Below are 27929 nucleotides of genomic sequence, written 5' to 3'. Positions count from 1 at the left end.
GCGGGGAAAAATGACGCAAGCAGTCGCGACGCCATTTGCTGCGGCTGAGCGTGGGCGCAGGCGGATCTCGGAAGAAGTCGGTTGCGAGACTCTCCCGCGCACGCGACCCGGCCTCGCTTGCCTGTTTGGTACCGCGCGGTCCCACGCGTCGCCCTTGGGGCCCCTCGGAAGAGTCGCTGCTGCCGCCGCCACCACCACCACCACCACCACTCGGATAGGAGTCGGAAACGCCGGGAGGCCGCCGTCACCGCCATGCCCAAGAATAAAGGTAATGCTGCCTTGGACCCCGGGACCACGACTCCGGTCGGCCCGGTCCTGTCCGCGGCGCCCCGTATTGCCCAGGCCGCAGTGACCTTACACTCCTCTCTGCCTGCAGGCGGCTGGACGATCCACACGCGGTTTGGGGCTTGGGAAAGGAGCTGAGAAGTTACTCTTGTGTACCAGTTTGGTCACATTGGGGTGGAGCCGACGCCATTTTTGTAGGGCCTCCTGCGGGAGAATGTGGGCTTTTGCTCCCGATTCGCGCCAGACTGACCGCGGCGCTTTATGGACCCGTGGGGAGACCTCTCCCGGGCGGCCAGGGTTTCACAAATGGGAGCCTTTGGCCTTCCTGGGCAACGAGAGTTAAGCCCTGGAAGCAGTTCTTAACTTTGAAAGAGTAATGCCTGCTTTAGTGATCAGGTACTCTTGCATGGGTTTCTTAATGAATAGTTGAGTGTTTTTGAGACCACTCCCTCTCCCTTTTTCACAGTGAATGAAACCTTAATGCGTATTTACATATTTAGGGTTCATGTCTAGAGATTTACTCTTCCCCATCCCTTTACGGCGTTTACCTTTTTTTTTTTTTTTTTTGGAACACTTTCATATTTAACCAGGTTTTCTTATTTTTGCTTCAGATCTTGTATATATTGTATTAGGAGTAAAGACCTTTAAGTTTTCTCCATTCTGAGGCTAAACGTCCACAAATTATCAGTCTTGAAGATGTTTATTTGGAATTTCCAAAATGGAAGGCCTAATCTACCTAAAAGGGGAAGAGTCTTAAAGAAATTATCCCCTTTTTTAGACTTCAGGAGACTTCTGTCTTTTTAAGTATCTTTATAATTTCTCCAAGGAAATTGTGCCAGTAGAAACAGGGAAATCATTGTGTTTCTCTCAGGAGAGGAGCGTATTACACAACCCACGGGAAGTTTCCTTTGGTTATTAATCCTTCAGACCCTTGCCTGGACCCAGGCCTACTTCTGTTCTCTTTTCTACTTCACAGACGGCTCCAGGGATTCTACCTGATTTCCTCTTTGTCTCTGTGGCTACTCATTTTATCCCTTGGGGTACTTGCTTGCAGTTGTGTGCAAGATTTGGTGTGGTTATCTCAAAATGTAGCTTGCAGACCCTTTTTGTAGCATTTTACTGTTAATTTTTCTGGGGTAACCTGTCTAATGTCTTATTTCCTATTAGATGGTAATTGGATCACCTCAGTAAGTATCTTATTCTCCCTTTTATTTCTAGTCAGGAGGCTTCCAATTCCCTCACTAGATTGTAAGCTATAATAGACAGTAATGGTATCTGTCTTAATCACATTGAATTGCTAGCACTTGACACTTACTAGATGCTCAATAAATACTTGTTGGATTAAGTCACCTTCCTTTTGTTGACTTCACTCTCGGATGAATAATAATAGGTTCTACGGGAACAGGACTTCTGCATTAAACTTATACATTAAATCACATCTAATTCACTAGCCTCCTTTAAAGTTGTATTCCATTACATGGCAGTAAAATAGAGAGGGGAGTGATCAGGGTATGGTTAGTTCTGATGAATTGGCAAGCAATAGATCATTCTTTATAAATAATATTTGAAGCGTACGAAAAATATAACAATATAGTGAACACCTGGGAATCCATTATTCTGAACTTGAGAAATTAAAACACAGGATCAGTTAAAACCCTTTGTCTCTTCCCCTGTCTTCCTGTTTCTGGAGGTAACCGCCTTTCTGAATTTGGTGTTTATCATTCCATTACATGTAAAACCAATCTGTTACCTTAGAGGAACAGTGCTTTCCAAGACCCCTGGATTTCATAAGATGAGGTTTACTAATGTAGAAATAAATTCATGGGGTTTTTTTTGTTTGTTTGTTTTTCTTTATTGGAAGAGCCAGAAGTCTTCTGAATACAATCTTGGGGTGATTTCACAAGGATATAAATTGCCATGAACTGTGTGTTGAATGAGTTTTGCTTTGGACTGATTGTTACCAGCTTATTTCCTCTAGAATCCTCTAGATTCTTTTAGCTTATTACCTCAGAAAAGGTATCCTTTGGTCCACTCATGACGACCATTTGGGGTAAGGTGCTCCCACACTTTCAGGAAGTTACTGCCTTTAATTTTAAAATTGCCCCTCCTTTAGGAATGTATAGACTACCCTTGACGGATTCATTCAAAGAATTGCCCAGCTCTGTATATAATAACTCAGTAAACAAAGCCAGTAAGATCCTTGCCCTAAAGGAGCTTTCACTCTAGTTTGAAGATCTGGCTTGAATGATTAATGGCTTGAAGCCAGAGATAACTTTACTCTTCCTAGGAAAGCAGTTTGGGTTTCCCTGAAGAATGCCTCACATACTGAACTCTAAGGACTCTGGGTGGGTCAGGATATAGAGGTCCACCTGACAATAGCACAAAGCATTATGAGACTGCCCCTAGGACTCATTAAGTGCACTGGATTCCAGAAGTTAATGTGTCTGTCTTTGCAGTGGCCAGGTGCACATTCATTATTTTGTTTGGACTATGAACCTTTTGCTGCTTCCAGGTTCTTTCCATGAGTTCTTTAGTATCACTACCACTTACAGCCTTTCTCCTACCTTTTGAAAATGGCCATCAATGTGGTTTAGTAGGTTCTGGAATGGGAACAAAATGCTGTGGAGAGAGACCCTAATATGAGGGTCAGGAACGAAAAGATCAGGTTTGAGTCTCTTCACCCACACACCCTGAAATAATAAATGAGTTAATTGTCTGATCTTCAGCGAACTCCCTGGTAAACTGGGGATAAATGTTATTACTTCATAGGGTGATTATGACAAGTAAATGGGTGACTTTATCATATAGTGGTTAAGAGTATAGTTAAGTGGGGACATACTACTCACTTCAAATCCCAGATCTCACTTCATGTGATATCGCCTTGGATAAGTCACTTAACCTTTCGAAGACTATCATCTCTTGTGAAATAAAGACAAAATAGTACCTGTCTCATAGGCATAGTTTGGGCATAGTAACTTAAGGGTAAGTTACTGGGACAGTGAGAAATCTGCTTGGATTGAAGTATAAGATAGTGGAAGGGAAGTATTGAGAGGTAGGCTGGCTTGTTTATAGGTTGAGAGATTTATGTTCCGTAAGGTGATCATGTTACCACTAACAGAAACGGGAGTGTTGATTAAGGACCAGCTTTGTAAAGAAAAAATGAGTTTTGAATAAAATCTTGAGCTTGAGATGACAGTAGCCCATTCACTGGACCCATTGTAAATATGAAACCAATGCTTAGTTGAAGTAGAGGGCTGAGATACAAAATTAGCATAGAAGTGATAGGTAATTTAATTTCCTTAGAGAAAATTTAATTTCCTTAGAAAGTGGGTTAGCAGATGGTGGGACTTTGGAATTAATGAAGCTCCAGAGGAATAGGCATAATGTGGGGTGGGGGCTGATAAAGATCCAGAATAGTGCAAGTGGTGGTGCACCTGGGTGGCTCAGTTGGTTTAGCATCCAACTCTTGATTTCGGCTCAGGTCATGATCTCACAGTTCATGGGTTTGAGCCCCATGGAGCCTGCTTGGGATTGTCTCTTTCTCTCTCTCTCAAAATATATAAACTTTTAAAATAGTGCAAGTGGCCCTCTAAGAGAAAAAGAGAGTCGGGAAATGATCGGTATTATCATTGAAAGTATGAAAAACAAAGGGAGAGGGAGAATTACGGGTTTTTTTTTAAGGATATCAGGAGATAGAAGAATCTAGAATTCTAAATGGTAGAAGCAAGGTGGAGGTGTTTACATCTTCTGTTCTAACTCCCTCATTTTACGTAGTCTGAGATCCTGAGAAGTTTTTTGTGAAAGCTCTATTCATCCTTTGATTTTCCCTCCCTCTACATCTGGTCATAATTCTCTTGTTTCCATCTCAGAAATATTGTTCCTGTTTGTCTCTTCTTTATGGCTAGGTTAGGCCTGCTTCTTGGTACCTGTAATAAGGACAGTAACCTTTTACCAGTTTTCCCACCTAAAGGATCATATACCTCTGCTTTTGGTTGAAGTATTTTTTTTTTTAATTTTTGAATAGTAAATACATTCGCAATTCAAATTTCAAAATGTGAAAAGTGCAGTCTCTTTCTAGAACATGTCCTGTTGCCAAACAGTTCTTCTCACAGGCGGTCATTGTTAAGTTTTTTGCATATGCCTTTCCAGAAGTATTTTATGTATATACAAGCAAATATGAATATGCATTTTTCTTTTTTTACACCAGTGGTAGCCTTCTACTCTTCTTCACCTTGTATTCATTTTTAAATTTACATTTTGAAGAATTTTGAATATATACATATGTACAAAAGTATACTAGTATAATATACATTTAGGTAGTTACCTCCTGGCCCCAGACACAATTCACAACTAAACTTGCACCAGCACCATCCACACCAAATCAGGATCCAGATTTGGTCTACACCTTGCTATTGGTAGATAATGTCTTTTAAGTCTGTTAAAAAATCGTTAAGTTCCCCATCTATCTGATTCTCCCCCCTCTCCCCCATAAGGTATATAGTGAGGAAAACAAATTGTCTTCCTTTGCCCCCACTGTCTGGATTTTGCTGATTTCATCCCTGTTTTAGAGAGTGTGCTTGCTTGAAAGCAAGGGAGAGGGGCAGAGAAGAGAGAATCTTAAGCAGGCTTCATGCTCAGCACGATCCCACAACCTTAGTGATGAAATTTGAAGTGGGGTTCATGAGCAAACGGCTAAGAAAGAATTCTTCAGATGTCTTTGTGCAAAAAGGTGGTTTTATTATAACACGGGGGACAGGATCCGTGGGCACAAAGAGCTGTGCTGGGATTGTGAGGAGCGACTGATGATACACTTTTAAGTTTGTGGAGGCAGTGGGTGGGGGGATAGAGATAGTTTCTAAGGAATTTCTGTATGCTGAAAGCAGAGTCTTATAGAACCCTGAAGATTTAGCTCTTGTCAAGATAAGGTTGCATTTAGTTTTGGGTTTTTTTTTTTTTTAATGTTTATTTTTGAGAGAGAAAGAGTGTGACTTGGGAAGGGGCAGAGAGAGAGGAAGACACAGAATTCGAAGCAGGCTCAGTCTCTGAGCTGTTTGCACAGAGCCCTATGTGGGGCTTTAACCTATGAACCTGGAGATCATGATCTGAGCCGAAGTTGGATGCTAATCAGACGCTCAACTGAGCCATTCAGGTGCTCCAGTTGCTTTGGGTGTTTCATATCATGTAAACATTTATCGACATTAAGGCAGCCATAAACTCCTTGTGGAATGTTACATGCTGCAGGTCTCTGGTATCTATCAGAGTGGGCTCTAAGCTGTAAGGGGATTTAATTTAAACTACATTTTTCTTGCCTTTGTTTCCCTCATCACTGGTATCATGACCTGAGCCAAAATCAAGAGTTGATGCTCAACTGACTGAGCCACCCAGATGCCCCTGTTTTTTATTTTTATTTTTAAAAAAAAATTTTTTTTTCAACATTTATTTATTTTTGGGACAGAGAGAGACAGAGCATGAACGGGGGAGGGGCAGAGAGAGAGGGAGACACAGAATCGGAAACAGGCTCCAGGCTCTGAGCCATCAGCCCAGAGCCTGACGCAGGGCTCGAACTCCCGGACCGCGAGATCGTGACCTGGCTGAAGTCGGACGCTTAACCGACTGCGCCACCCAGGCGCCCCCTGCCCCTGTTTTTTAATGGACTTTGTTTTTAGAGCAGTTTTACATTTGTAGAGAAATGAAGAGAAAGTAGAATTCTCATATTCCCCCCCCTCCCCAGCATGTTGTTAACATGAGCCAGTATATGTATTAGTAGGATCTGGTCTTTGATTTCTCCCAACCAGCCCAGCCAAGTCCATAGATTACATTAACATTAAGGTTCATTCCTTATGCTGTATATTGCGTGAGTTTTGGCATATGTATAGTGACATGTATCCACCATTACACTATCATACAGAATAATAATTTCACTGCCCTGAAAACATTCCATTGTGTAGATGTACCACAGTTTATCCATTTGCCTACTGAAGGACATCTTGGTTGCTTCCAAGTTCAGGCAGTAGTAACTTGCTTTTTTAACTTCAAATACTTGGCTCATTGAATCTTTGCTACAGCTATAAGGTAGAATTCAAATTCTGAAGGTAGCCAGAGTTGTTCTCCCTCCACAACAAAATCAGTATATCCCATTCCAGGACCTGTAACTTGACCCCCTCACCTCCAGTCATCCTAATTGAACTCAGACCTTTCGTGGGGAAGTCTGGTAAAAGGGGTGGGGGACTATTTATTTATTTATTTAGAAATCTATCAGTAACTCATTATAATATCTCCCACCCTGGCCTTTGTGGGCACCTGTGGGAGGGGTTCATTGAGCAGTGTGCTCAACCAGTGGTCATTATGATCTAGGAATTTTGGTCATTGAATGCAGATGTCCTCAGGGATCTATGTACTTTTATATAATATCTGCTTGCAGTTTGTAGTTTATGACAGAAATAACCCAAAAGGAATTTCCAAGAAGGGTAGGGGAGTAATGCTATGTGTGTGTTTAGTATGATCGGAGATTGTAAATTTAATATGATTGTGTGACCACATTAAGTGAATTTTTAAATGTAAGTGATTTTTTAAAAGCGTGTTGTGAGTCATTTAGTTTCTTTTCTATTTTGCAAATAATTAATGTCTTTTTCTTTCTTTAAAACCATTAGGTAAAGGAGGTAAAAATAGACGCAGAGGTAAGAATGAGAATGAATCTGAAAAGAGAGAGCTGGTGTTTAAAGAAGATGGACAGGGTAAGCGTTTCTATAAGTGAGGGGTTTTTTTAGTAATAGTTTTCTTTTTTAAAATAGGGAATTTTCAGTTTCTAAACATAAAAGATATAACTTTGTAATCCTGAGCAATAAAATCATGTGTTCCTCTTTGTCCTCCATTTCTCACCAACCCTCCCACCTCCCTAGAGCCCTTCTTTTAGTAATCAATTCTTGGTATGCTCAGTGTGTGTTGATTGGTGGCATTTTGAAAAAAAAAAAAAAAAAAATTTTTTTTTTTAATGTTTATTTACTTTTGAGAGAGACAGAGACAGAATGCAAGTGGGTTGGGGCAGAGAGAGAGAGGGAGACACAGAATCCAAAGGAGGCTCCAGGCTCCGAGCTGTCAGCACAGAGCCTGACGCAGAACTTGAACTCACAAGCTGTGAGATCATGACCTGAGCCGAAGTCCGACACTCAACAGACTGAGCCACCCAGGCACCCCTATTGGTAGCATTTTTATAAACCTCTAGGTTTCATTGTTTTGCATGAATATTCGTAACTAATAAAGAATTGTACAGTTCAAAAAGAACTAAGCCTCAAAAGCTATAGTTAACAATTCCATGATTTCGTAGATTTTTTTTTTCTTAAGTAGGCTCCATTCCCAGCATGGAGTCCCAACATGGAGCTTAAATTCACAACCCTGAGATCAAGAGTCAGACACTTAACTGACTGGGCCACCCAGTAAATGGTGCTACATAGTATTTTCATTGGACAGTGGATTTTTAAGGGATGAGTTAGAGGCCTTGGCCTCATTTCTCCAGTACTATTAGCATATAATTTCAGAAAACAGAATACAATAAAACCAAACAATTGACCTTTCCAAACTAAGATACATAACACTGGTTTCCCATATTTTTGAGCAATTTCTTTCTTTCTTTTTTTTTTTTTTTTTTAATGTTTATTTATTTTGAGAGAGAGAAGAAAGCACGAGCCAGGGGAGGGGCAGAGAGAGGGAAAAGAGAGAATCCCAAGTAGGCTCCATGTTGTCAGTTCAGAGCCCCATGCTGGGCTCAGTATCACAAACCATGACATCATTACCTGAGCCAAAATCAAGAGTCAGATGCTTAACCGACTGAGCCACCCAGGTGCCCCACAACCCTTGAGCAACTTCAAAAGCTGCTTTGGAAAAATTGCAGTATTAATGCAATGAACTCCCTTAAACCCTTCATGTGTGTGTATTTCCTGAACCATTTTAAAGTTAGTTGCAGGCTTCATGATACTTTTACCTTATTGTGTTTAAGTATATTCTCTTACATAATCACAATAGAATTATCACGCTCAGATAATTTAGCATGAATACATTATATACGTAGTATATAATCTATTTTTGAAGTTGTCCAGTTATTGCAATAATTTCCAGCATATTTTAACAAAGAACTTTATTCGATTATCCTTTTATAGAACTTTGATGAATTTGTTCATGGCTGTGTATATATAAGCCACTAAAAATGAAACACATATTATGGCTAAAAGACATTTCAGTTTCTTAGCCTTTCTCATTCTTCCCTGCATTAATAGTTGATTTTGCTGTGACCATCGCTTTTTCATTTTCCCCACTTTGGAAGACAGACTGCCTTTGAGTTGGCCTGCCATGTTGAGGCTCTAGGTTCACTGTAGTCTGAGCAACTCACTTCAGCGTGTCAGCCCCACAGTTGAGCCTTTCAAAGTTAAGTCTCAGTGTATTTACAAATCAGTGGATATTCTCTGTGGGAGTCAGTCTTATGCACAACTTGAGTAAGCTCAAGGTTCTGAAGCAATACCCTCCCTTGCCCCCTAGTCAAGGCCCCTTTGCAAGCTAATGAATGCTCATCATCCCCTCAGTTTTCCAAGTGGCAGTAAAACTGCGTGACTTCCTGCGTTTCCTTTTGGGAAGGTTTTGATTAAAAGTTTGGCATTTTGCCTAAGTATCTTTCTGGCTTCACAAAAACTTTAGAATAATCCCTAATAATGAAATCTAATTTCACAAAGACATTACTAACGTTAAAGCTACTTTTTATGTGTCACATATACCAAAAATTATGTTGGGATTAGCTTCTGAAGGTTTTGAGGGAAAGGAGATCCAAAATTGGGGGAGGATCCCAGTGTGAGAGATTGATGGGGTGTGATGTACATTTTGGGACACGCCACCTTGATCTCCAAAAGTAAAGCATACAGTTAAGGGGTGCCTGGCTGGCTCAGTCCAAAGAACCTGTGACTCTTGATTTTGGTCATGAGTTTGAGGCCCATGTGGGATGTAGAGATTACTTAAATAAATAAAACTTTAAAAAGTAAAGCATACAGTTTAGAAGACCAGAGTCATTCTACTTACTCAAAATCAGTAGATAATTAAAGCATTTCTGATAGTAAAGACAGTTTACCATAGAAATGGCATTATGGAATCTAGATTCTGGTTCTGCCATTGGGTTGGTTTATCACTCCCTTGTATTTATTTTACTACACATTTATTCCTAACCAATATACCTATGTGTTCTAGTCAATTTTTTTTAATTTTTTTAATGTTTTATTTATTTTTGAGAGAGAGACAGAACGGGAGCAGGGGAGGGGCAGAGAGGGAGGGAGACCCGGAATCCAAAGCAGGCTCCAGGCTCTGTTAGCACAGTGCCCAACAACGGAGCTTGAACCCACGGACTGTGAGATCATGACCTAAGCCAAAGTCGGACGCTCAACCGACTGAGCCACCCAGGTGCCCCTATGTTCTCATCCATTTTATGTGGATTTTTAAGTTGCTGTTGTATGAAAAGTTGAACAGTATCCCATACACTTTTCTTTTCTCTCCCCCAAGAATATGCTCAAGTAATCAAAATGTTGGGAAATGGACGATTAGAAGCCATGTGTTTTGATGGTGTAAAGAGGTTATGTCACATCAGAGGGAAATTGAGGAAAAAGGTAGGTGTGGAGATTTGTTTTACTTTAAAATTATGATTAATGGGGGGAAATGGCTCTATAGTTTTTATGGGTCAAGGACCTCATTTTTGTAAATTACTCAAAGATTTCAGTAGAACAGTGATATACTATGATAAATCAAAACAGCAAACTCCATGATGATAACTTTATACGGATTCCATTTAAAGACTCATTTACGTCACCTATGTTGTTAGGCCCAAAATGTTTAACCTGAACCTAGTCATGAAGAATCAATCAACAAATCCAAATTAAGGGAGACTGTAAAACAAATGTCCAGACCCTTACTACAAGGTTAGTGACCTTAAAGTTGGGGGAAATGGGCAGCAGTGGCAAGAGGGCTGAGGGTGAGAACTATTCCAGTTGAATGGAGATTAAAGAGACCTAATGGTTAAATGGGGTAGGTGGCCCGTGTATGGATTCTGATTTGAGGGTGGGGGAAATCTTTGTAAAACATGTTAAGAAAATTTCAATATGAATTATATTGGTGATACTAAATTTCTGGAATTGTGATGCTGGATGGGCTTCCTTGGAAAGTAATGATTAATTTCCCATCATAGTGGGTGTTAAGGCCAATTTATTAGTCAAGTTGGGTAAAAGTCTCTCTGACTCTGATTTTATGGGTTATTTTAAGGAGGTTTGCCAGCTTTGTGTATGTGGGCTGGTGGAAGGGGAGGGAAGGAGAAAAAAGCACATTTCTAACTTTATATTCTCACATATAATGGATAGATAACTAACCACCTGGAGTAATTCACTATTACAAATTACTAAATTTCTAATCATTCTTCTGGAATTAATGAACTCAGTTAAATAAGATCATTCTGTGTGTGTGTGTGTGTGTGTGTGTGTGTGTGTGTGTGTTTTAACATTCCAAATTACAGATTTGAAACATGCTCACCTGCTTAATAAAGTTTTTTGGATTTTTTTTTTTTTTTCCTAATTCTGAATCTAGGTACTTCACCCACAGTTGGGTGAATAGTATTTTATGGAAAGACTGACCGAGTGTTGCTTTGATTCTATATTTTTAAATGTAACATACAGTGACTTTTCTTTCTTAGGTTTGGATAAATACCTCAGACATTATATTGGTTGGTCTCCGAGACTACCAGGTAAAAAATAATAATAATTTTTTTCATCATTCACTTGATTGTATTTATGAACCATTAATTCTTAGAACTTAAGTCATGACTGTTTTTGCCCACCTCTTTTGCCCACTGTTTTGCCACCTCTTCATGCTCTTGACTGTTGTGTTGACAAACATTTCTTAAGGGCTAGTTATGTTTTCAATATTGTGCCTAGTACACTAGTCATCATGGTTCCCAAATGGCCAGTCTCTGGAGTCCACATTTTCACTGTGGAAAAAATAATAGGCAGTGTGAATTTTCCATCAAGCTATAAATGGTCCTTTTTCCCTTTTTGATATTTAAAAAGTTCCCTTTATTGGAATGAATGATGTTATATAGTTGTGGTGTTGTTCGTGTTCTTATTTGTTAAAGTAAAAATGTAATCTTAGGGTGGGCCCCACATGCCAGTTTTTCTTTTCTTTCTTTTTTTTTTTTTAATGCGTACATACTGAAATCAAAATATGGAAACTGCTGCTGTAGTGTATATAGCTGAATGAGTCAAACTTCCATCCCCCAAAATACTTAGGGCTTGGTAGTGAAGAGAATAAGGCACACAAGTAATTACAGTACAAACCATGATAGAAGTGTGTGCTCTAAATTTGGATGACCACTTAGGAGAGAAAATGATAGTTGCCCTTCATGATCTCAACCTGGAGACTGCTTATTGTGGGTCTGTGCAATCCATTTGGTTTCCACCTGTTAGAACTCATCACCATGTATTTAATCATGTTGTGAGTGATGTTTCTATTCTTATAACTTTGATCGTACTTTAATTTTTTAAAATATATATTCCAGAATAAAGAATTAAAATCTTTATTATAAATCAGTGGTTCTCAACCGTGAGTGAATTTGTTTCCTCCGGGGAACATTTGGCACTGCCTGGAGACATTTCTTGTTACAACTTGCTGGCCAAGGGGAGGGAGACAGTACTCTTGGCATATAGTAGATAGAGACCAGGGGTAATGCTAAACATCCTCCATTGCACAGAACAGCCCCTACAACAAAGAATTATCCAGCCTAAAATATCAATAGTGCTGAGGTTGGAAAATCCTGCTTTAATTAATACCATTTTATTTTTTTTTACATATTTAAAAAAATTTTTTTAATGTTTATTTGTTTTGAGAGCGAGAGAGCACATGTGCATGCTAGCAGGGAAGGGGCAGAAAGAGAATCCCAAGTAGGCTGTGCGCTATTAGCACAGAACCTAATACGGGGCTCGATCCCACAAACTGTGAGATCTCAACCTGAGCCGAAATCAAGAGACACTTATCCAACTGAGCCACCCAAGCACCCCAGTTAATACCATTTTAATGTCCATTTTCTTTTGATTTTAAAATAACCCCAGAAGTAGGAAGAATAATTCTCTCTTTGACAGGTGAGGAAACCAAGGTTCAGAAAGATGTAACATTCTGACTATAAAATGACAGTCAAGACCAACTTTTCTGATTCTTAATCTCCCACAAGCCACCTGTCTGCCCCTGCCACTTAAAAGGGTGGTCGGGGAACCAGTAGCATCAGTGGCTTTTGGGAACTTGTTAGAAATGCAGGGTTTTGGACCCCACCCCAGTCCTCCTAAATCAGAATATGCCTTTTAACAATTTCCCTCTGAGCTTCTATACACAGCTGAAGAAGTGCTGGTTTGAATCACACTGCCCTTGCATCACTGATCATTTTTGTAGCCATTTGGACCTACTTTTAGGTTCAAAGAACTTTTAGAAGTTGAAATAATAAACTTGAACACTTTTTCCTTAACTAAGATTCTTTTCAAATGGGAAAGTGTGAACATTCTAAGGCAGTAGGTGTTTGTCGTAGACTCTAGGTCTAAAGTTCTCTTTTAGACTAGCAAAAGAGCAGACGCAGGATTAAAACAAGAGATGGCTAATGTCCGCGAAAAAGACAAGAGCCCCAAATAAGGGTCCTTGCCCCATATTTATTTAGATCATAAGGCTTGCAAACGTGATGGGCATGTACAAGGAGACAAAGAAACTAGGAACATTAACTTGAGGTGAGGGGGAAAGGGGATTTTGAAGATATACAATGTTTGGGGTTTGGGGTCAATACAAAACAATCCAGGCACAGGGCAGATGGGTAGATGGTTGTTAACAGCAGACACGAGGCGCCTCCGCACCTGTTTATCTTTGCTGGCCTAGGGGATGAGTAGGAAGGGGAATAACCTCAGGGTTAACAAGACACCTTTTCTTTTTGTTAACCATCTCAGCTCTGGGCTGCTTTGCCTGAGGTGCAGCTGTCCACAGTTCAATTCCCCAATTTACCTAACCTGGCCCTATTCTCCTATGAAAGCAGTTTTCTGCTATAGTACTAAATTTGGGGTGCTTTCACCCTAAATATCTTGTTATTCCTATGTATTGGGCACCTTTGCACCGTTTCTATTTCAGGCCTTTGCCTCTTTCTATTTTGGGGGGCTCAGCACCCCCTCCCTGTTTTGTGGACCTTTGCACCCCCCCCATTCTTGGAGTGCCAATCTGGTTTACCCAAACTCGGGTGTGAGCATTTTATTGACTTTGTATTTCTTTATGCCTTATTAACCCATTGGTGTAAGCCCTGGGGATTCCTAAGCTTGTCCCCCGCAGGTGTTGATATATTTGCATCAGAAACACTTGAAGAGCTTTAGAAAATACAAATTCTCGGGGCGCCTGGGTGGCGCAGTCGGTTAAGCGTCCGACTTCAGCCAGGTCACGATCTCGCGGTCCATGAGTTCGAGCCCCGCGTCAGGCTCTGGGCTGATGGCTCAGAGCCTGGAGCCTGTTTCCGATTCTGTGTCTCCCTCTCTCTCTGCCCCTCCCCCGATCATGCTCTGTCTCTCTCTGTCCCAAAAATAAATAAACGTTGAAAAAAAAAAAATTGAAAAAAAAAAAAAAAGAAAATACAAATTCTTGAGCTTCATTCCACATCTACTAATCTGTTTTCTGGAGATGTAAAAGCTCCACTGGAGATTCTAATCAGTTCATATTCTAAGAACCATTGATTCAAGGAAAGGTATATTAATTTCCTTAGGTCATTACAACAGTCTCAGTTTTTTAATTAGCCTGTTTAATCATCCTGTAAAAAGATTGGGTTGGCACAGTTCTGCATGTTTTTTAGAGGGTAGGAGAAAAGTATTATTTTATATTTTTGTTTTAATATTTGATTAAAATTTTAATTCCAGTATAATTAATAATATAGTCATTCAGCAATTCCATACATGATCCTGTGCTCTTCACAACAAGTACACTGGGGAGGAGGAAACTGAAATGTGAAAAAAGTTTATAAAGATGTGAGATTTAATTTTTTATCCAGTTTGAAAGTAATTTATGAAATAATATTTTGGCATAATCGGTTCTAAAAGTTACTTGTCTCTTTCAGGATAATAAAGCTGATGTAATCTTAAAATACAATGCAGATGAAGCTAGAAGTCTAAAGGCATATGGCGAGCTTCCAGAGCATGGTAATGTCTGAGTTGTTTTATTAACCTGTCATATGGTGTTAGTATTTGGTGTTACTAGGTGAAGAAATTTTGTTAGAATTTTGTGGATTTTGCATATTACTTCAGTGCTTGCATGATTTAAGTATGCATGCTTATACTTCATAATACTGGATACATTAAGAAAAAAAGTAACTTATATCCCTAATAACTACACTCCTGGTGTAGACTTTATAAACTCTGAACGTTTGCATAATACCAATCTAAAGAATAATACTGTTACACTATTTATTTCACAATAACCTTCTCAAGAGATTGTTAGTATTCATCTACTTTAAATACGAAGCAGTGATTGTAATTAGCTACTGTTGTTGATTTTTACAAAGTCAGTTTTCAGTTCTTATCCTAGGTATCATAGGATTCCATTGGATTTTTTTAAAACCAACATTGTCACCAATAAAAAGTTACGCATTCTCATGTGGGAAACTTGAACAAAAATAAGTCCCTCATAACCCCACCAAAGGGGCAGTGTACTTTACATACTATATTATAAGGCTACATTTTTCACTTGATGTTTTTGTTTTGTTGTGTGTTGTTTTTTGTGTTTGTTTTATCTCTGTTGGAGATTATTAGAAAAACAATATGATTTTACTTAAGCATGAAAATTCTGCTGAAATTCTATACTTGACATTTTCAATCTAGTATGTCTGGGAATAGGACTAGCATGTCCTGGTTCATTTTCTTGCTTAGGGGTAATCATGATTTGACTAAATTTTCTGATTGGTGAATCTGTTTGGTGAGTGGTAAATTGTTAGCCTGTGCTCTGACCTTTTTTTTGAAGCATAGTTGTAAGTTGTAATGGCTTTAGAATTTGTGTGACTAAAGCCTGCCTTACTAAAAATACCTTTGTAAAATAAATAGTCGGGAGTACATCAAACTAAAAAGCTTTGCACGGCAATGGAAACCAACAAAACAAAGAGACAACCTATTGAATGGGAGAAGATACTTGCAAATGATACGTCTGATAAAGGGTTAATATCCAAAATACATAAAGAACTTCTACCATTTAACACCCCAAACACCGCCCCAAATAATCCATTAAAAATGGGCAGAGGAACTGAATAAACACTTTATTTCTTCAATAACTTTTTTTTTTCTGAATAAACACTTTACACAGAAGACGTACAAATGGCCAGTAGACATGAAAGGATGCTCAGCATCACTTATCATCAGGGAAATGCAAATCAAAACCACAGTGAGATACCCCTCATACCAGTCAGGGTGGCTAGTATCAAAAAGACGAAATAACAAGTGTTGGCGAAGATGGGGAGACAAAGGAACTTTTGTGCAGCGTTGGAATGTGCAAATTAAATGAACAAACAAGGGAAACAGACTCCTAAATATAGAGAATAAACTAGTGGTTGCTGGGGGGTTGGGGGAATAGGCGAAATAGGTGAAGAGGATTAAGAAGTACAAACTTCTAGTTCTAAAGTAAGATGAAAAGTAGCATAGGGAATATAGTCAATTATGTAATAACTTTGGTGAGCATACCATAGTGTATATAATTGTCAAATCAACTATGTTGTGCACTTGAAACTAATACATTTGTCAAGTATTAAATTAGAAAAGAAATTTTAACATTTATTTTGAGAAAGAAAACATAGGAGGGGCAGAGAGGAGGAGAGAGAGGATCTGACATGGGACTGGAGTTCACAAACCATGAGATCATGAGCTGAGCTGAAATTGAGTCAGACGCTTACTGACTGAGCCACCCAAGTGCCCCTGAATTGGATTTTTTTTTTAACGTTTGCTTATTTTTGAGAGAGTGGATGAGCAAGCAGGGGAGGGGAAGAGAGAAACCCAAGCAGGCTTCGCACTGTCAGCATGGAGCCCTCTGTGGGCTCGATCTCATAAACTGTGACAGTATGACTTGAGCTGAAATCAAGAGCCGGATGCTTAACTGACTGTGCCACACAGGTGCCCCCTGAATTAAAATACCTTGTTAGAGGTGCCTAGGTGGCTCAGTTGGCTGAGTGTCCAACTCTTAATCTTGGCTTAGGTCTTGGTCTCACAGGCGTGAGTTCGAGCCCTGCATTGGGCTCCGCACTGGGCATAAAGCTGACTTAAAAAAAAAAATCTCTGCAAACAAAATTAGAACTCATACTTTCCATCTTGGCTTAGCAGGGACCTTGAGATTTTGTTGTATAAAATTCTATATAGTAGGGCTGTTAGGTAGAAGTTAGGAGGATCTTTCTTATAACAAACTTAAAATTTAAGTTGGACTCCTAAGAGTCTCTTTGCATAATTCAACAGACCACTTCTTTTTCCTGTTTTTATTTTTTTTATTTTTTTTAGTGTTTATTTATTTTTGGGCGAGAGAGACAGAGCATGAGCGGGGGAGGGGCAGAGAGAGAGAGGGAGACACAATCCAAAGCACGCTCCAGGCTCTGAGCTGTCACCACAGAGCCCGATGTGGGACTCGAACCCACAAGCTGTGAGATCATGACCTGAGCCGAAGTTGGACGCTCAACTGACTGAGCCACCTAGGCGCCCCAGCAGACCACTTCTTTTAGTGGACAGTTACTCATTTTAATATCATCTTGGTTATATGAGTGCATTTGTTATTGTTTCTTTAGCTAAAATCAATGAAACGGATACATTTGGTCCTGGAGATGATGACGAAATTCAGTTCGATGACATTGGAGACGATGATGAAGACATTGATGATGTAAGTAGATGCACCTTACATTTTTCAACTTTTGTTTCTGAATTATCTACAGAGAAACTAGCTCTTTGTCCTATCTTTGTTTAATCTAAGAATGTTGAATACTTAGGATATATTTCAAGATTTGTCCATGAATTAAAATGCTCATTATTTATCAGTTAGTCAAACTGTTTATACTTTGAGGATTCTTATAATCTTTTTCACCATTTCTTCCAGAAAAGATCAGTATCTTCTTTGGCAACCTGAATGCTAGGCATTGCAGTCATAACTTGTTTGAGTGTTTAAAGAGATAGCTATTATGAAATTTAGGAGACAGTTGAAAGAAATACAAGATCTTCTCAAAGAAACATGCCTACTCAATTGAAATACTAGTAAGTTAAAAGAAGAATCTTGTTTGAACAGCTTGATATGAAGCATTGGAATTACAACATATATTAAAAGTCTTGTTAAAATTGAGACCATTTGTCAGTACACTATTTTATCCGTTGGATATGCACTGTTGGCAAACTCTTGGTTTGGAGTTGGTGTATTTGAGGAGAATGTACTGTTTTGCTAACAGTAAAAGTTAGTTGCTGACTAAGACTGCAACAGAATTACCAGAGTCTTTCAGAACTACAAAGGCTGGTCTTGGGGAAGTCTGAGTTAGGCATCACAAGTGGTACCCACTAGCAAGATTCTGTAATTAACGTTTTCCTATAGTTGATTTATCCCATATCTCTTATCTTTATTTGTCCATCAATCTATCTTATATTTTGATGCGTCTTCAGACCATTACGAATGCTCGTGGTGAATTAAAAATTTGAGTACATATCTTCAATGTGTATAGGTGTTTATGAATTTTTATATAAATACATCATACTTTTTTTCAATGTTCTTCCCTTTGGAGATCCTGAGCCAGAGAATTCTAGTGACTAAATTGTTAATGATACTTTGATAGTAGATTTAATTATTATATTATTTATTATTTAATGATTATTATTGATTTATTGATATTATTATTTAATGATTATATACAAGAACCTGACATGGAATTGTGTTGTAAATTAAGGGGTGATATAAACATTTTTAGAGCTGGGGTAGAAGGTATTTTTGGAAATTAACCTAAGCAGAGAACACATTTGAATATGAAACCACATACACAGAGGTGTTAGGATGAGGATCTAGTAAACAAGGTTAAGACTTTCTAAGAAAAAAATTTCTGAATCTATGCCAGTGATTCCTTGGAACTGGACTCTGTAGTCCGGCAGGGAAAGAGATGCTAAAGACAGTGGATACTAAAGGAATTGTACCATTTGCAAAGGCAAGGGTTGCCTTTTTTATCACCTGAGAACCCTATTTTTCCAAGACATTTCTCCAGATGGTATATAGGTATGCTAGCCTTCTTTCCTATAACCAGATTGAGAGAATTTGCTAACTGTCACACTTGTACCTTTCTTAAAGAAATAACATTCCTAGGGGTGCCTGGGTGGCTGAGTCTTTTAGGCTCCTGACTTCATCTCAGGTCATGATCCCATGGTTTGTAGGTTCAAGCCCCGCATCAGGCTCTGCACTGACAGCTCAGAGCCTGGAGCCTGCTTCAGATTCTGTGTTTCCCTCTCTCTCGCTCTGCCCCTTCCCCGCTCACGCTGTCTCTCAAAAATAGATAAACATTAAAAGAAAGAAATAGTGCTCCTGCATATCTGCTCCCCCCCAGAATAAAAAAAATGTCTCATCACCAGCACAAAAGAGAGACACTAAACTTTATTAAGAATATTATTAAAAATATTTTGTATACGGGGTGCCTGGGTGGCTCAGTTGGTTAAGCATCCGACTTAACTCAGGTCATGATCTCGCGGTTTGTGGGTTCGAGCCCCACGTCGGGCTCGGTGCTGACAGCTCAGAGCCTGGAGCCTGCTTCACATTCTGTCTCTCTCTCTGTCCCTACCCTGCTCACACTCTGTATCAAAAGTAAATACACATTTAAAAAAAATTTTTTTTTAAACATCTTGTATAGCATAACATTCTGAAGGAAGTTGTAAAGATTTACTGGCAGCAAACTATAATTGAGAAAAACCTGGTGTAGAGAATTTCCTCTTCAAAGATATCCTTAGGGGGTGCAGGGCTCCCTTATGTGGTAGACTTCTGGAATATAAGAATTCTTTCATTTGATCTGATGTTCTTTTCCCTTCCAGATCTAAATTGAATTCAACATTTTACATTCCAATTTCTCTGAGGATTGTTCCAACAATTTGGATTTTGGCTGTGACCTGTTAAAGAAGATTAAAATTTATTAGCATGAGTGCAATTTGTTAAGGCAGACTGATTTGTTTCTAAGGTATTTCTTGAAAAACCGGTAATGCCGAATTCTCTTACATGAAATGTTAAGCCCCCTTTGTTCTTTTGATGTATTGGAGCTTATCGGTAAAAGACGACATCTACTATTTTTTAAAAAGAGGAGAAAAATGCATTACTGCCTTTCCTACTTTGACCACTTCCAGTTAGTAAATGAATGTTCCAAATAAACCATTTACCGTACATTCATTATGGATCATGATTAAGCCCTAACTTTGACTAGCCTGTTGACCGTACATTGACTTTCTGTATATTCCAGTTACTTAGATGTTCCCTTGAGATTTTGATACAATTTAAAAGAGACAGAAATCTGCATTTGAATTAAAAAAATGATTAGGTCAGTTTTTCATATTTAAGTAGCATGTGGCTATTTTTGTACTAATTTTGATATCACTTATGTTCTTTCATAACCTTATTTTGCCACTATAAACATATCAACAAAAAAGCATTTACAAAATGCAGGTTTTAGGACCTGGGTTTTAATAGCAGTTTTTAATTTGTAAGGTTAGTTACAGGAATCAAACAGTAGGTGGCACCTAGTCATCTTAACATTGAAATACTGCTATAGTTGTCCATTTTTTTTTCTTACTATGCTTAGGAAATTTCCCAAACAAGAAAAGATTGTTTTGATCATGTGCATGTATGTAGAAAATTTTTAAAGAACAAAACTATTGTTAAAAGTGTCATTTTATTTCAGAAGTCATATACATAAGCTGCAATTTTGAGTGCTTTGTAAACACTTAAAGTATGTATAAATGAAAATTTAATTTCCTAACAACTGTATAATTAAGCTTTTTTCAAACCATCCCTAAGCTGGTAAAAAAAAAAAAAAAGGGAGCGAATAACAATTTATTGAAAAGATGGTTTCTCATTTCTGAATGGAAGAGCTACAGCTGAGAAATACAATAAAGACAATGTCATGCTGCAGAGTATATTATACCCTTACTTTGTGTTTAGGATGTATTTTATTGTGTGTAAAGATTTGTTTTGCTTGTATATTATTGGGAATTTGGATTTTCTCTTACTTAGTTTTTTTGTTCTCAACGTGACTAAGATGAAATTAAGGGCTGGGCTATTTATTGGCTAGCTACATTGAAATCTTCTGCAACTTCACAAGAAGAGATCCATCATTTAGGCTGTGAACGTTTATTCTCCTGGTCTCCAGAGATGTTTTCAATGATGAAAAGTTCTACCAAGGGAGAGAAACCTTCATGTGGCTTCAAAAAAATAAGCGTATCTTCTCCAATCTCATGCTTATTCCTAAGTGTGCAAGCACTGGAATCAAAATCTGAGGTACTAGAAAACATTAAATCAAAGAATAGAAATGAGTGGATAGTTGCGATTCATGTTTCTTATTCTTTGGAGTTCTGAACACTTACCCAGATGGAATGCATCTGAAACCATGGGCTGGTTTTTAATACTTAAAGAAACTAGCCTTGAAGAATTGACTTAGTGATTGTCTTCATCAAAACCTAAACTTCCAAAGATATTTAGGCCTCTGTACAAAAAAGTGTTTTGCTAAATTTGTGGTATATATAGATCCTTCTGTGTTATTTTACCAAGAATGTAGTAACTCTGCCTCTGTGGTAGTTCATGGTAGGGATGGTACAACTCACATTTTTTTCTGCTTACCTCCTCTAGCAAATATGATTTGTCTCAAGTTTCTTGAATTACAACTATGGCCCCCATTCATGTGTTTTTTTAGTGATTTTTTTTTCCTTGCCTAGGTAATAACAGCTCAATCTAGTGCCATTGCATCCTGGAAAATCTCATACCCTAATGATTATTAAGTGGTTGGTAAAGTTGTAGGTCATATGCAACACTGCTTGGCAGAAGTGTTTTACTAACTTGTCTTTAATGTGATATTTGTATAGATTTACTGATTTATTTCAAATGAGGAATGGGAGTGGTCCTTAGTTTTTTTTAGCATCTGTGTGTATGTTGTTGAGTTTTTTTGTTTGGTTGGTTTTTGGTTTGTGTTTTGTGTTTTTTGGTTATACTCCTTGATTCCCATAACACAATGCTATAGGGTATGCCCTAAAAGAAAATAAAATGTTTGAAATCCAAGAATAATGATTCTTCCTGCTAAGAGGGTATTAGGTATTACTAATGAATTTTATGGGCTTGCATTTTTCATGCAGTGTTTATTCTACTTCCAGTTAGAGCACAAATAAGTTGTATTACTAAAATGGCTCAATAACCAAACCAGGCATTTGTGTGAAAAAAGATTTGCCAGGATTTAATTGCTTGACTGTTGAATCTTTTTTGAACATCCAGCCTCTTAAGAGGCCACCTTTTAAGGTGCCTGTGAACTATGCATGATGAAAACTCTTGTATTTTATTAAGGATTGGCCATTGGTTTACTCACCACATCTACAGAATAATCATGGCTGTGATTATAGTTGGTTACAAAACTTGTGACTTGTAGTTTAACTTAATCTCATGTATCTTGTGTAAATATTAAATTATAGGATGGTGAATAACATCTTTAGTAGATAGAAACTGCTTTCGGTATTGACTTCAGAGCAACTGAGTAATCAAATAGGTAAAAGCATGTTTGAAATAAAAATACCTAGGTGGATTTATACTTTATTTCTGTTGTTTACAGATTTTAAAATATACAATATTAACTATAACTTTACAGTTAAAGTATCAGAATGAAAGTGAGTTCTTTATGTTTACCTGTCATAATGATTAAAAAGATTTGTGTTGGTAGGAAATGCTTAGATCTTTATCCTGCTTAGCAAGAAGAAGTTTCATTTATACTGTTTGGACTCCCATGAACTTTTACACACCATGTTGTGTTGTTGATTTACCTTAAACTGTCATTTTTTTTTTTTTTTATCCTTGCTTATTTCTTCCTGCTCAGAAAAGGACAAAATCTTAAGTCTCACTACAGATGCATTAAGACACAAGCTTCTTAGGTACAGAGAGAACCAAGGAATTTGGAGAGTATTGGACTGGGTCCTCTCTTCCCCCCAGCTGCCAGGTATTTAGGCAGTGTGATGGAGAGTGAAGAGCTTGGGCCTTGGGGTCAGGAGGCCTTTTCCCCCACCCTTCACGTTGCCCTTTACCTGCAAGTGACCATGGGCACCTTCTCTCACTTGTAGGAGTTTCAGGCTCCTCACCTGTAAGATTGGGATGATAAGAAGAGTACATGCAGAATTGGTGGAAGGGTTGATTATGTGTCCATATGTGTAATGCACCTAGAGCAGTGTCTGCCGCTTTTCACTTGGTATCCAGGACCGTATAAAATTGAACATGCACGTCTTTATATTTTCTATTGGTCATTTCTTTCACTTGCAGTCTTTGGTTACTATAATAAAAAAAAAAAACTTGTAGAATATATATATATATATATGTGCATATATATATATATTCATGTCAATACAATATTTAAAATAATTGTTACCATCATTTAATTCAGCATAAGGCTAACAGATAGGAAGTCTCTAAATTGCTTAAAGATGTTTTTGCAAAATACCAACTACTCTATATTTCTTCATTGAAAGTTTATAGCTATTGATAGCTCTGGTCATATTTTATTCTTAAGTCTAATTAGAGTTCTTTTACTATGTAGATTCATGACAGCTGATTAGTACTGACTGATTAAAAGGTTTACTTTCCGGTCATTTGGAATTATGTAAAAACAATTGGACGCAAACTAATGCAATTAGAAAATAAAATATGAAATAACTTTCAATAGTATGCAATTGCTTCTTTTTGAACGGTTTATGACTTTTTTTTTGTTTTTAAGTTTATGTGTTTCTTTTGAGAGAGTAGAGAATGTGAGCGGCGGAGGGGCAGAAAGAAATCCAAGCAGATTCCACATTGTCTTTGCAGAGCTGAACTTGGGGGCTCTGTCTCATGAACCATGAGGTCATGACCTGAGAGGAAATCAAGAGCAGGATGCTTAACCCACTGAGCCCCCCAAGCGCCCCTGTTTATGACTTTTTTTTTTAAGGAAATTCAATTTTTAAAAATTTTTATGTGTTTATTTTTTGAGAGTGAGTGCATGAGTGGGGTAGGGGCAAAGAGAGAGGGAGACACAGAGTTTGAAGCAAGCTCCAGGCTCTGAGCTGTCAGCACTGAGCCTGACATGGGGCTCGAAGCCACAAACTGTGAGATCATGACCTGAGTGAAGTCGAAGGCTTAACCACCTGAGCCACCCAGGTGCCCCTATGACTTCCTCTAAACTATTTAAAGTTACATTCATGAAGATTCTTTTCTGAAAACCAACTGTGATATGAGAATAATGTATACTTTGTATTTTATTTTTGTGTTTTTGGCTGTTAAAACGTTCAGACTAACAATGGGGTTGCATTTTGTGTGAGTTTGTTAACCTGTGCAGAAGATGTTTTCAAAAGGTAGATCAGTCATCCAGAATCACCTCAAATTGCCAAAATCACATTCAACAGGTTGGACCTTATTTTGTACTCTGCAGACACTTGGGTGAAACAGATATCCTCTGGTGAACTTGCTCACTTCCCCCTGCCCCCCACCTGCTCACTTTTTAAAAACTGGTCACTTCTGTTCCAATCCAGGCTTTGTCCGATTCACAACTTGATAACGGCAGATCAAAAAGTGGGGACAAAATCTGAGTAAAGTCCCATTGCTGATCCCCTGGAGAGTCAGGTATTGAAATATAGTTGGGTTTTTGCAAATTTAATAAAAATCCATGCATATTTATGACTTAAAATACTTTAGAAATCTAAGAATAATTGGAATTTTGTTAACTTGAAAAAGTATAGAAACTCAGTCTTTTTAAAAAGCCAATTTTACTTAAGAGTGCCCCTGAGAAGCAGTAAAAATTATTAATTTTATTGAATCCAGCCCTAGAGTACATGTCTTTATTTTTTTTTTTATTTTTTTAATGTTTATTTATTTTTGAGAGAGAGAGTGAGTAGGGGAGGGGCAGAGAGAGACAGGGAGACACAGAATCTGAAGCAGGCTCCAGGCTCTGAGCTGTCAGCACAGAGCCCGACGCGGGACTTGAACCCACAAACTGTGAGATCATGACCTGAGCTGAAGTCGGACGTTTAACCAACTGAACCACCCAGGTGCCCCAGAGTACATGTGTTTTTAATATTGCATGTGACAAAGTAGGAAATGCTACATAAAGCACTTCTGCAATGAAGTGTAACCATTGTCTCAAGGAAAAATACTTGGGTGATTGAGTTGTAAGCTGAATTGTCCACTGTTTTTCATGGAACACTATTTTTACTTGAAAGAACAAGTGACAAACTGGTTATTGCAGCTTGTGTTTGTGGTTAACATTTCCTCAAAGATGAATGAGATGAGGCTATTGCCTCCAGGAAAACAACTGGCAACATAAGATTAAAGCTCTCAAGCAAAAAATTAAAAGAGTTTGGAAAAACTAGTTATCGGTAGCTTGGCAACTTCACAGTAGAGACTTCTTAAGAGATTAGTGAATGGTATGAATGAATGGCTTTTTAATATTGTAGAATGAAATGTGTTGACATTTGAAAGATCTTCACAGCTGAATCAACCAATATTTTCTAAATGATGGGTGGATTTTAATGTAATAGATCATTGATTCAGTGTTAGATTCCACATTGCAGCTAACCTTGTAGAAATTAGCATTTGCCAAGATTGGGTGGTAACAAAGAAGAACATACACAGTCATCTGAAGAGGCTATTGGAATGTTTCTCCCCTTTCCATCTGCATACCTCTGAGGCCAGATTTTCTTTATATACTTTAACGAAAACCACATCCTACAACACGTTGAATACAGAAGCAGATCTGAGACTATCAAGCAAAACAGTAATAGAATTGCAAAAATGTGAAACAGTCAATTTTTTGTTTTAGTTTTCAATGAGTTTAGTGTTGAATTAATACTATTTTTTTTTTTCTTTCGGGGCACCTGGGTCGCTCAGTTGGTTAAGCGTCCAACTTCAGCTTGGGTCATGATCTCACAGTTCGTGAGTTCAAGCCCTGCATCAGGCTCTCTGCTGATAGCTCAGAGCCTGGAGCCTGCTTCGGATTTTGTCTGTCTGTCTGTCTCTCTCTCTGCCTCTCCCCCATTCATGATCTGTCTCAACAATAAACATTAGAAAAATTTTAATAATTTTTTAGAATTTATATTCATGGGTATAACCTACAAGTGAACCTGTCATTTCAAGGAAAACTGACAAGTGTTTATTGCCAGTAGTACATTTCCGCTATCAAGTAAAAAGAGGTGGAAAACTTGGGCGCCTGGCTGTCTCAGTCTGTAGAGTATGCCACTCTTGATCTAAGGGTTGTGAGTTCAAGCCCCAGGTTGGGTGTAGAGCTTTAAGTTTTGGAAAATATAACATCAACCACTGTTAGCAGATAGAAAAGGTTTTTTGGAGTCTCTGTTTTAAGGATACGGGTTGGGTTGGTGAACTTTCTCTAGAGGACCAGATAGTAAATATTTTAGGGTTCATAGGCCCTCTGTTACAACTACTCACTTCTGCCATTGTAGCGGGAAAGCAGCTGTAGACAACAGAAATGAGTGTGTCTATAGTCCAATAAAACTTCAACAGAAATACGTGGCAGGCTACATTTGACCCATATGCATGGGCTGTAGTTTGCCAACCTCTGATGTAAGGGTTTCAGACAAAAAATTTGAGAACCGTACTAGACTAGCAACTAGATGGTATAGTAGATTTTAAGATACCGTTCAAGTATAACTAGGTTTTTAGGAAGTTAGTCTAATGTAAAAAGCCCAGCAAACTTTTTTTTTTTAACACATGACTTAGAGACTTTGTAGATATGACATGCTATAAAAATGCCAATTCTCCCCCAAATTTGTCTGATTTCAATATAATTCCAATTAATATTCCATCATGATGGGGGAGTGTGGAAAAACTAATTCTAAGGTAATTTCATACAGAAGTCGTGAATTTCTAAGACAATTCTAAAAACCAGAAAGAGGACCTCTTTGTCAAATACTAAGTCACGCCATCGTAACATACAGTAACAAAAATATGAGAACAGAGAGCTCAGAACCAAGTCCGTGTATATGTGAGAATTTGATATATGATAAAAGTGGTTTTGAAATCTGGGGAAAGGATAGATTAATGGATGTGCTGAGAAGCTACGCTTTACAGAGAAAAGTAAATAAGGATTCATCTTACACCATAGACAAAATAAATTGCTTCAGAGGTTAATCTATAAAGTAATGGAAAGTATAGACTATCTTGGGGCAAGGGAAATACAGAACAACGCCTCTTTGATCTTTGTTATTTCCTTCTAACTACGGATGGCTGTGTTCTGAGTTAATCCCTTTACTCCTTGACTCCCATCTATCTCCACTAGGGTTGAAGGGCTGCAACAAACATCCCACAATTTGGCCTTTTATAGCTGCAGTTAAAAAAAAAAAATACCTCAAAGTACAGACCTTAAGGTGAAAAATTGATAGGTTTTATTTTTTTAGACATGGGAAAGGTTAGATCGAGAACTACTGATAGATGCTAAATATTGGGAAATTTTGACAAGGAGTAGCGTATTTGCATGGCTTTATGGTGTCTCCCCCACAGATTGCCTATTAGTTTCAAGAGAAAAATAGTACCTCTACAGTGGAGAAACTGGCAGTCAAGTAAGTAAAATAATTGTTATCTATGTTACATTTACTGAAGTTGATAACTGATGTTGTATAAGAATATTCTTACTAGGAAATACACATTGAAGTATTAAGGGTTTGTAAAGGGCCATGCATATGTATGCAACTTTCAAAAACAGTTGAGGGTAAAAAGATAAATAGCACAAATGATAAATGGAGTAAAATGTTAACCATAGGTGAATCTGAGTAAAGGGTATATGAGTGTTCTTTGTAAACTCACAACTTTTCTTTAATAAGTTTGAGATTATTTCCATATAAGAAGCTTTTTAAATGGATGGATTTTGGCATAACGAATTTTGCTGATCTCAGAAAAGGTTAATTGAGTAGTGTGAATTTGCAACATTTAAACCTACAAGGAATTGGGGCGCCTGGGTGGCTCAGTCGGTTAAGCATCCGACTTCGGCTCAGGTCATGATCTCGCGGTTCGTGAGTTCAAGCCCCGCGTCGGGCTCTGTGCTGATGGCTCAGAGCCTGGAGCCTGTTTCAGATTCTGTGTCTCCCTCTCTCTCTGACCCTCCCCCGTTCATGCTCTGTCTCTCTCTGTCTCAAAAATAAATAAAGGTTAAAAAAAATTTTTTTAATAAAAAAATTAAAAATAAGTAAACCTACAAGGAATTATCTAGAATATGAGAACTCCTGAAAATCAACAGGAAAAAGACAAGCAACCCAATAAAAAGATGGACAAGCATTGAATATGCAAGTTAAGAGTTAGGAAGAGTGAGCCAGGGGCGCCTGGGTGGCTCAGTCGGTTAAGTGTCCGACTTTGGCTCAGGTCATGATCTC

The 27929-nt window shown here is 38.2% G+C and overlaps 1 protein-coding gene across 2 annotated transcripts; it reads left to right on the top strand.

Annotated features, from left to right (window-relative positions):
- Positions 1-23242, top strand: EIF1AX (eukaryotic translation initiation factor 1A X-linked). 2 transcript variants are annotated; one of them, XM_043571148.1, is made up of 7 exons: positions 1-268; positions 6936-7019; positions 9820-9923; positions 10997-11047; positions 14426-14507; positions 17120-17211; positions 19380-23242. In XM_043571148.1, exons 1-7 carry the CDS (start codon positions 253-255, stop codon positions 19383-19385), a joined length of 435 nt encoding a protein of 144 aa, XP_043427083.1. In that variant the 5' UTR covers positions 1-252; the 3' UTR covers positions 19386-23242. The 2 variants fall into 2 exon arrangements, with proteins under 2 accessions (XP_043427083.1, XP_043427084.1); XM_043571149.1 differs by lacking the exon at positions 6936-7019 and having other exon boundaries at positions 18-268.
- Positions 23243-27929: the final 4687 nt, after the last annotated feature.

This window comes from Prionailurus bengalensis, chromosome X, assembly GCF_016509475.1.
Source record: "Prionailurus bengalensis isolate Pbe53 chromosome X, Fcat_Pben_1.1_paternal_pri, whole genome shotgun sequence".
Lineage (NCBI taxonomy): Eukaryota > Metazoa > Chordata > Mammalia > Carnivora > Felidae > Prionailurus > Prionailurus bengalensis.
This window is presented reverse-complemented; position numbering and strand designations above follow the sequence as displayed.

Excerpts from the sequence above, each read along its gene's own strand:
- EIF1AX (XM_043571148.1), top strand. Across the intron at positions 7,020-9,819 it reads GTTTAAAGAAGATGGACAGG|AATATGCTCAAGTAATCAAA; the intron begins GTAAGCGTTTCT and ends CTCTCCCCCAAG. Across the intron at positions 14,508-17,119 it reads TGGCGAGCTTCCAGAGCATG|CTAAAATCAATGAAACGGAT; the intron begins GTAATGTCTGAG and ends TTGTTTCTTTAG.